Raw genomic sequence first — 10,417 nt, 5'->3', positions numbered from 1 at the left:
CACAAAAAAGCAGCAGCAAGAAAGGCTTAAAAAAAGAGAACAGAAGACTATGTCCAAAGATGCACAAAGGAGTACAAGACATTGAGAATGGATGGTCAGAAGGACAAATACCTTTGAGATGTCAAGTCCAATGGGAATGAAAAAACAGTCATTAGATGCATCGGCAAGAAATTTATCGAGAAGCCCAGAAAAAGGTATTATTGTGATCCATGGTAGAGGAGGAATAGGTTGCGAGGAAAATAAGCAGAGTGTGGATTAACTTTTGTTAGTGAGGAAAGAGAGAGAGAGGGAGGGAGAAGTGGGGGGAACAAAGGCTAGAGGGCAGAGTGGCATGAGTTATTTTTATAAACTATTTTATTTTATAAGATGGAGGAGACTTAAAGAGGCAGACATCTTTAATGTGTTGTCAAAAGGGTCAAGGAAAGAAAAGAAAGAAGATGCAGAAGAAACAATGTAATCATTAAGGCAAGATCCCTGACAGGTTGTGAGTGAATAGAATTCAGAGGGCGGACAGATAGCGGTATTGATAGAAACTTGATTAGATGGGTGTTTCTCTCTAATTTTTCTATTGTATTGTATTGTATTGTATTGTATTGTATTGTATTGTATTATTTCATTTTATCTTGATGTAAGCAAACTTTAGTTAATACTTCATGAAACGGCAGTCTTCATTCTGAGAACTGCAGAAGGAGAGGAAGGCAGGAAGCTTTTGTAGGATAAAGAGTAATGAACAATAAAGGAAGAGATAAATAAAAAATATCTGATTGGTTGGGGCCACATAGTCAACCTTGTTTGGGGTGAGAAGGAACCAGAAAGTAATTATGGAGCCCAGAGTTGGCCTTGTGTTTAGTGATTGGCTAACTGGATTTACAGCTCTACATTTCTAGTCAAGCAAAATATTTACAGTGGCATGAAAGTTATCTGAGTTTCAGTTTGCTGATGTAACCTTGGGCAGGAGCAGCTGTATCTTGGACCTAGAAAGATATGTCAACACTTTCATGGACCATTAAATCAATCAATCAATCAATCAATAACTCAAGTATATTTGTTAAAGTAAAACTCTTTTTTGTTTTTATTTAGGGCATGAACAGGCACATAATCTTAAAATTGTCTTTTATGAGGTGCCTGGGTGGCTCAGTCACTTGAGCATCTGACTCTTGATTTCAGCTCAGGTAATGATCCCAGGGTCATGGGATCAAGTCTTGAGCTGGGTTAATTGATCATGGGATCAAGTCTTGAGCCAGCTTGGGATAATTTCTCTCTCCCTCTCTCTTTCTCTGTCCCTCCCCACTCATGCCCTCTCTCTCTGTCTCTCTCTCTCTCTCTCTCTCACTTTCTCTCTCTGTCTCAAAAAAAAAATTCACAATTTATTTCTAATATAGAAAGACACTGAATGTATTTACATATGTCTTGTATCAAGTCTTCCCCTATGCTCAAAGTGACGTTTTACATTTAGAGAAGCAGTAATTAATGATAATTGTTGTCATTTGTTGAAAAAAGCTTCTTCTTATTAAATACATATTATTTTATATTAATTATTGAACTTACTATGCTCTACAAATGCTGGTGAGATGGAATTGTCTTCCTCATTTCATACATTAAAATTTTAAGGGACGCCTGGGTGGCTCAGTAGGTTGGAGATTGACTGCAGCTCAGGTCATGATCTCACGGTTCATGAGTTAGAGCCTCACATCGGGCTCTGTGCTGACAGCTCAGAGCCTGGAGCCTCCTTCCGAGTCTGTATCTCCCTCTCTCTCTGCCCCTCCCTTGTTCATGCTCTGTCTCTCTCAAAAAATAAATGTTAAAAATTTTTTTAGATAATGAATTAAAATTTTAATGTTCATACAGATGAATTTTCCCCAGTCATACAACTAATAACTAGCAAACTAAGATAAAATTCTGAGGTGTTGTGCCCAAAGCTCTTTATCTTCCATTATGCCATGTTCCTGAACAATACTCTTCTCACTCCTGGCACAGCCAAGCACACAGGCAATGGAGCTTGCAGCAGAAACAAAACCCTGCTTTCACGTTAGCTACTATCCGAGGTCTGAAATTCCCTTAACAGAGAAAATATATTTCTTGGAAAATAAACATTAAAAAAACCCATATTTTTTGCCACTTACCAGGAACTGATCACCGATTATTTTATGACTGGTGGGGCCGTCGTCTTTTTCTGCATTTGTGTTGTGCATTTGAAGTGCCTTGAAGGCAGGAACTCTTCCTTATGACTTGATAGGATTGTGAAATCCCAAAAGGCAGTGTCTCCTGATTGGTAGTTGATCAAGTAACATCTACTGAAATATCAGATTAAGTATTGAGGATGCTTCACCTGTAAATGAGACAAAAGGCAGCGTATAGGTTTAAATGATACTGTAATGCCCGATGTTCTAAAACCTCCCACAAAAGACCACCAGAGTCGTGAGTCAAAGCCAAGCGGCAAGGGTCGTTTATTGCAGGTTCGAACCTGGACCTCTGCGCACTCGTTGCCGGTGACGCAAAGAGGCCTCGATCAGAGTTGGTATAGGGTTTTTATAGACAGGGACAAACAGCATAGGTGAGGTTTCAAATTATGAGGGGCCTGATTAGTCGATTTTAAAGTACGGACATTTGTGGTTTTCTGATTGGGCGTCCTTTGTCTGTCCTTTGGCGGGAAGGCTTTGTCCGTTACTTGTGGTGGGAGAGAAAAAAAAAAAAAAAAAGGGGGGAAGGGGATAGGTGAGGAATGTGCTAAGCAAGCAGGTTTACAGAAGCGAGAAACGCCGGTTAGTTTATGTACAACCACTCATTCCATTACATATCAGACTACATTTAGGAAGGTTTACAACCCATTCTACTACACAGCGGGTTACATTCAGGAAAGGTCTCACAATGCTCATAGCAAACAGCGAGCAAAACAGACTTCTCAGCAATTGTATTTCTTATCAAAGATCCATAATAAGCAGAAAAGAGAACCTAGCTTTAAACTAAGGTAGGGCTGTCATTTGGATTGTTCCTTTCATTCCCCCCTTTTTCTTGTGCCTAAAGAGCCAATCTTGGATCTTCAGTTTTCTATTTGTAATGTCTCGAGCGGTTGGTACTGAGTTCGTAAGACCATTAATTGTACAGCATTGAACCTGTCTTGGACAAAATTAATAATTTTGTTTATGATGCAGGGGCCGAATGTGAGAGCGAGAAGTAGGATGGCCAGAGGCCCGAGTAAGGCGGAGAGCAGGGTAGTTAACCATGGGGACGCACTGAACCAGGATTCAAACCATCCAGCCTCTTGTTCTCTTTCCTTTTTTCGTTTATTTAGCCCTTCTCGGACCTTGGCCATAGAATCTCTTACTATTCCTGTGTGGTCAGCATAGAAACAACATTCTTCTCCTAGTGCTGCACAGAGACCACCCTGCTGTTGGAACAGCAGGTCTAATCCTCTCCTGTTTTGTAAAACCACTTCCGAGAGGGAGGTTAGGGACTTTTCAAGCGAAGTGATGGCAGTTTCTATTCTTTCTATATCTTTGTCAACCGCTTCTCTAAGTATACTAAATCCCTTGTTTTGTATAGTTAAGGCCGAGATCCCTGTCCCGGTTCCGATGGCCCCGAGTCCAAATATGGTGGCCAGAGTTAGAGCCCCTGCAGTAACGAGTTCTCTTTTAGTCACTCTTTTGGGTGCTATCCACATCTGGTCTACATACTCAGCTGTGTGGTATATGATTTTTGGGAACACAATTACCATTACACAGAATTCCGACTGATTGAACATGTCCTTATAGAGGCAAGGGGTTAATCCCGCATGAGAACAAAGCCACCATGAGTTATTTGGTGGAATAATCCAGTTCTCTGAAGTATTGAATATATTCCTGTTACTTATGCATAAGTGGCTATATTTTGTTGGCACTGTTCCTATACATGTCCCATTTCCCGTAAGCACTGGTAGTGTGAGGCCGGGTCTTCTCTGTCCCCAACTGCAAGCGTCTGAGTTGTTTGCAGTGCTATAATTCCCTGTTATTGCTACTGACTCGTAAAATGGAGGTTTTGTGGAATAGCACAGCCAACAAGCTTCTGTTTCATTGGGTTTAGTATGGTTTAAGGCCTTATAAGTGGTATTTATCATTACCCATAAGGGGTCATCTTTGAATGGGATTTGAATTTTTTGGGGTTTTTTCGGGGTCACCTGAGTGGTCGAAGAACTAGTACCCTTGCCCGTGGTGTCAGTAGGCTTACTAGTGGGCCCTGGAGTAGTAGTAGGCTCACTTGTGGCCCTTATTACTGGATTCGGTCCTACTAACACTGGTAGAACCTTGGGTTGTATCTTTAGTTTTATCTGAATAACAGTTGCATAGTGGGGTGGTCCCCGATATAAATAGATTCCCCAAGTAAGCCCATTGGTCCATCTAGTTTCTTTTTTTCCATCTTCTAGAAATTTGATACGGACAAGGTTACAATTTTCTGAGTAATATCCTCGGCCGGAAAAGCCTATGTCACAGGGCTTGATAAATGACATGTCGATGTAAAGAGGTATTACCTTCCATTTTGATTTACCGTCATTGGCGGTGACACAACTCCAGGACTTACAGTAGTAGCTGAGAATTCCCCCACATATGGAGCGAGCTTTCTGTCCAAACCCAGGGCATGCATAAAACCCTGTTTCGCTTAAGAAATTTCTTACTTCCTTTCCCCTCCCGTGGTCTAGTCCGACTGACTTAGCCACCTGTTCTAAATTAAAATAGAGATCCGGCCACCAGGTATTTAAGGGAACATCTGTCTTTGTGGTAGTATTATAGACTTCATGGGTCTCCCAATTAGAAACCTCCCAAGTTAAAGTATAGGGTATATGGGGGTTGCTCGCAATACTTATCAGTCCGTAGGAGGTGAGCAGGAGCACGCTAATGAGTGTTCCTCCGATCATTGTGGGTCCGGAGCTGCTGCAACAGTCTTGGTATGGGACACCCAGGCCTTTGGTCTTAGCTGGTTTTCGGGGTCAGGTTTTCGACGCAGAGTCAATTTTAAAGGATGAGTCTTACTCTGGTCAACCGTCCAGGTGGTGTTGGCTTCCGGCACGAAGTCTTTTTGAACCGCAAAGGGATCAGCTGGTCGGGCGTGGGTGTAATGGATCCAGGTAGCAATCCCGTCGACTTTGAGAGCAGTGGGTGTGGTTAGGATCACAATGTAGGGTCCCTTCCACCGTGGTTGGAGGGTCTCTTGCTGGTGTCTCCGCACGTATACCCAATCTCCGGGTCGGTAGTGATGCGGCTCAGGAGGGGGCCCGTTCTCATAAATAGCTCTCAATCTGGGCCAAACTTCCTGGTGGGTGTGCTGGAGTTCCCTCAGGGAAATAAGAAGTTCATAATCATCAAATTCAGTTAACACATTAGACTGTAGGTTGGGAATTATAGGGGGGGGCACTCCATACATGATTTCAAAGGGGGTCAATCCAAGTTTGTAAGGGGAGTTCCGCACCCTAAACAGAGCGTAGGGGAGTAAGACTACCCAGTTAGCGCCAGTCTCCATGGTCAATTTGGTTAGGGTCTCTTTTAGGGTTCTATTCATTCTTTCTACCTGTCCTGAACTTTGGGGTCTATATGCACAATGTAGTTTCCAATCGGCCCCAATAAACTGCGCTATCCCTTGTATTACCTTTGAAATGAATGCTGGTCCGTTGTCTGATCCTATTAGGGTAGGGAATCCGTACCTGGGCATGATGTCTTCCAACATTTTCTTTGCTACTACCTGCGCAGTCTCATGCTTGGTGGGGAAGGCCTCTATCCATCCTGAAAAGGTGTCTATAAACACTAGCAAATATTTGTATCCATATTTTCCAGGCTTTACCTCAGTGAAGTCTACTTCCCAATAGGCTCCCGGCCTGGTTCCACGAGTTCTTGAGCCAGGGTTTTTCCCGTGGTTGGTGGCGTTGGTTAGTTGACAAGCTTTACAGCTAGTAACTATCTGTTCGATTTTTGTCCTAGAGTCTTTGATGGTGATCCTAGCATGTCTTATTAAGTCTTGCATTTTTCTCGTGCCCATATGAGTGGCTCGGTGCATCTTGGATAAGACTTTATTTCCCATTTCCTCTGGGAGGATTATGCTACAGTCTGCTGCTCTCCACCATCCGTTAAGGCACTGAGTCATAGGCAATTTTTGGATCCAGTCTAGGTCTTTTTTAGTGTAGGTGGGACTTTCTGGTAAACTAGCTGGACCGGGGTCTGGTAGGGTGGTCATTAAAGCACAGTCCACCTGTAAGGCCACCTCTCGGGCCACCTGGTCAGCCAGATTATTTCCTCTGGCCACCGGTGTGATCGGTTTTTGGTGGCCTGGGCAATGTATGATGGCTAGTCGTTTAGGCAGCCAGAGTGACTTTAAAAGAGCCAATATTTCTTCTTTGTTTTTGATGGTTTTCCCCTCTGCAGTTAACAGTCCCCTCTCTCTGTATATACCTCCATGTATGTGGGCCGTAGCAAAAGCATATCTGCTATCGGTGTACACGTTTAGTCTCTTGTCTTTTCCCAAAGTCAGTGCCTTGGTTAAGGCCACAAGTTCAGCCCGTTGGGCAGAGGTGCCAGCTGGCAAAGGCTCTGCCCAAACAGTCTCAGTTTCAGTTGTGACTGCTGCCCCCGCGTACCTTTGACCTTGATGTATAAAGCTGCTGCCGTCAGTGAACCAGGTAACTTCGGCGTCTGGCAGTGGATGATCCTGTAAATCTTCCCGAACTCCATGAACCTGTGCCAATATCTCAGCGCAGTCATGGAGAGGGGTATCTAAGTCCGGGTCTGGTAACAGGGAGGCAGGGTTTAGTGTTCTGGTGGGAGCATAAATGATTCTGAGGGGATTTAATAATAGTCCCTGGTAGTGAACCAGTCGGGCATTACTAATCCATCGGTCAGGAGGTTGTTTGAGGACTCCCTCGATGGCATGAGGGGTTGTGATATGTAACTCTTGTCCCATAGTTAACTTATCAGCATCCTTTACCATTAGAGCTGTAGCAGCTATCATACGGAGGCAAGGAGGCCAGCCAGCCGCTACTGGGTCCAGTCTTTTTGAAAGATAGGCAACAGGCCTGGGCCATGGGCCAAGGAGTTGCGTCAGCACTGCTTTGGCTACCCCTTTATTTTCATCTACGAAGAGATGAAAAGGTTTGGAGACATCGGGGAGCCCTAAGGCTGGTGCCGACAACAGGGCGAGTTTAATTTGCTGGAAAGCCTGCTCAGTTTCCTCTGTCCACTCAAAGGGCGCCTGTTCTCGGGTGACCAAGTAAAGAGGCTTAGCCATCTCGGCGAACCGAGGTATCCACAAGCGGCAGAACCCGGCTGATCCCAGGAACTCTCTTACCTGCCTTCGGGTCGTGGGTCGGGGGATGCGGAGAACGGTTTCCTTCCGTGCATCAGTGAGCCATCGTTGGCCTTCCCTTAACAGATACCCCAAGTAGGTTACCTCGGATCTGCAAATTTGGGCTTTCTTTGCTGAAGCCCGGTACCCCAGGGCACCAAGTGTCCGGAGGAGATTTTTGGTGCCTTGCAAGCAAGCTTCGGCAGTCTCAGCGGCGATTAAAAGATCGTCAACGTACTGTAAGAGAGTTACTTCGGGGTTTTGATTCCGGTACTCACCCAGATCCTCGTGGAGTGCCTCATCGAACAAGGTGGGTGAGTTTTTAAATCCTTGGGGGAGCCGGGTCCAGGTGAGTTGCCCATTTATGCCTCTCTCAGGGTCGAACCACTCGAAGGCGAAGAGCTCCTGGCTTTTGGGGGCCAGAGGCAGGCTGAAAAAAGCATCTTTTAAATCAAGGACCGTATACCATTGTTTTTCTGGACTGAGGGCACTTAGGAGGGTATAGGGGTTGGGTACTGTTGGGTGTATGTCCATGACTCGGCGGTTAACTTCTCTCAGGTCTTGTACCGGACGGTAGTCTGCACTGTTAGGTTTTCGTACGGGCAGCAGGGGGGTGTTCCAGGCTGAATGGCAGGGACGCAAGATGCCTAAGTCTAGGAGGCGACGGATATGTGGTGTGATGCCCTTTTTGGCCTCCATTGACATCGGGTATTGTCGGACCCGAACTGGATCTGCCCCCGGTTTCAACTCTATGAATAGAGCTGGGCGATGTTTAGCCAACCCCATACCCCCGGTTTCAGCCCATGCTTCTGGAAACTGCTGGAGCCAGGGCTCTATGTTTTGACTTTGTGAGGGTGGCCCCTGATGGAGTCGATATTCATCTTCTAATCTCAGAGTAAGTATGGTAATGGGTTGGTTGTGAGAGCCAGTCACTTGGGGGCCCCCTGGCGTAAAATGAATCTGGGCCCCCATTTTAGTGAGTAAGTCTCTTCCTAATAAGGGGCACGGGCTGTCAGGGATGACTAGGAAGGAATGGGTGACCTTTCCATTTCCTAGGTCCACAGTTCTCTGGGTGGTCCAGGGATATTTTCTTATTCCAGTAGCCCCTTGGACCCAGGAAGATTTTTCAGAGATTTTTCCATGGGGTCTGATCAAGACCGAATGTTGTGCCCCTGTGTCGACTAAGAATTGAACTGGGTTCCCCTCCACTTGTAGCGTTACCCTAGGTTCGGGGAGGGGATCCGAACCCCGTCCCCCCTATTCTGCATCTTTTTTTTTTTTTTAATTTTTTTTTTTCAACGTTTATTTTTATTTTTGGGACAGAGAGAGACAGAGCATGAATGGGGGAGGGGCAGAGAGAGAGGGAGACACAGAATCGGAAACAGGCTCCAGGCTCTGAGCCATCAGCCCAGAGCCCGACGCGGGGCTCGAACTCACGGACCGCGAGATCGTGACCTGGCTGAAGTCGGACGCTTAACCGACTGCGCCACCCAGGCGCCCCCCCCCTATTCTGCATCTTGAGTGAAGAGGGCGGGTGTGGTTTTTGGCTGCCACGGTTTTTGACCATAATGTGGCTTTTTCTTTTTAGGGCATTCTCGGGCCCAGTGGCCTTTTTCTTTGCAATAGGCGCATTGGTCCTTATCTAGGGGCTTGCGTTTATCCAGGGGCTTTTGGACAACAGTAGCCAGGACTTTGGTCATTTTCTCGGTGGCTTTAAGTTGCCTGTCCTCTGGAGTCTCTCTATTATTATAGACACGCTGGGCAATGCGGAGTAAGTCCTGAATCTGTTTTCCCTCCAGGTCCTCTAGCTTCTGGAGTTTCTTTTTAATATCAGTGGCTGCTTGATTTACAAAGGCCATTACAACAGCAGCTTGATTTTCGGGGGCCTCGGGGTTCATGGGGGTATACTGTCTGAAGGTTTCCATTAATCTTTCTAAATAAGCGGCAGGGCTCTCTGTCTTACCTTGTATTATTGAATACACTTTTGCCAAATTTGTGGGCTTGCGTGCAGCAGCCCGGAGACCCGCCATTAGAGTCTGGCGATAAATGCGCAGCCGTCCCCTACCTTCTGCCGTGTTGTAGTCCCAGCCATCCTGTGGGGGTCGGGTCAAGGGAAAAGCTGCGTTAATGAGATCAAGGTTAGCAGTGGGTTGGCCGTCATCCCCAGGAACCAGCTTTCTTGCTTCCAATTGAATTCTTTCTCGCTCCTCGGTAGTGAACAGGATTCGGAGGAGCTGCTGACAATCATCCCAGGTGGGTTGGTGAGTAAACATAACGCTGTCTAAGAGACTTATTAAATCTTTAGGGTTGTCAGAAAATCGGGCATTCTGGGTTTTCCAGTTATATAGGTCACTAGTAGAGAAGGGCCAATATTGGAGTCGGGGATTCCCCGTATCATCGGGAGGCCCTATTTCCCGTAAGGGTAAAGCTACGGTGGAGTCAGGAAGGCGAAGTCCTGGCTCACGTGGGGCCCGCCTACGGGTATGTCCGGCCGGCCCTTGGACTTCGCCCCCATTAGGCATGGGCGCGGGTTGAGCCTCCCTATTCTCCAGTTCTCCTATGGGCTGGGCTACGGGAGGCTCTGCCGGCGCAGCAGGGATAGGGGCAGCTTGCGGAATGCGAGGAGGAACCTGGTAAGGGGGAGGGTTGAGAAAAGGTAAATCTTGGCTGTCGGGGAGAACAGGGGGTGCAGCTGGAGTTGGCGGCTTGGGAGGGTTGATAGGTTTAGCCGCTAGGATTTGGCATGACTCTGCTATTAAGGAAGAGGCCATCCAAGGAGGAGGGTTTTCTACTAAATCTTGCCACACCAGAATATAGGGAATTTGATCCGAGTGACCTTCTTTCCCTGGTAGGAAAATTTTTGATTTTACTTTAAGGACTACAGGGAGGCAGAAGGTTCCCTCTGTAGGCCAATTAACCCCAAAGGTGGGCCATTCAGAGCGGCAATAGGTAATTAACTTCCTTTTGTGAATGTCTAGGCTTAAGCTGTGTCCTCTAGCTTTTACGTCCCTGAAGTTGGCGAGAAGGAGGGAGAGAGGAGTGCTCTGCGTTTGGCCCATATTATAATTCTGAGGAAAAGGAGAGGAGAAGGGGGGGGGGCCGCTGGCCAGGGGGC

The 10,417-nt window shown here is 46.4% G+C and overlaps 1 protein-coding gene across 1 annotated transcript; it reads right to left on the bottom strand.

Moving 5' to 3' along the window:
• Positions 1–917: 917 nt before the first annotated feature.
• On the bottom strand, positions 918–9,701 carry LOC123607512 (the record flags this gene model as incomplete). Its single annotated transcript, XM_045496965.1, has 5 exons — positions 918–974; positions 2,124–2,201; positions 4,097–4,914; positions 5,004–8,547; positions 8,889–9,701. Coding segments are annotated over 5 exons (5,310 nt in total), but the record flags the coding sequence as incomplete, so codon positions are not given.
• Positions 9,702–10,417: the final 716 nt, after the last annotated feature.

The sequence above is a fragment of the Leopardus geoffroyi genome, chromosome A1 (genome assembly GCF_018350155.1).
Source record: "Leopardus geoffroyi isolate Oge1 chromosome A1, O.geoffroyi_Oge1_pat1.0, whole genome shotgun sequence".
NCBI lineage: Eukaryota > Metazoa > Chordata > Mammalia > Carnivora > Felidae > Leopardus > Leopardus geoffroyi.
This window is presented reverse-complemented; position numbering and strand designations above follow the sequence as displayed.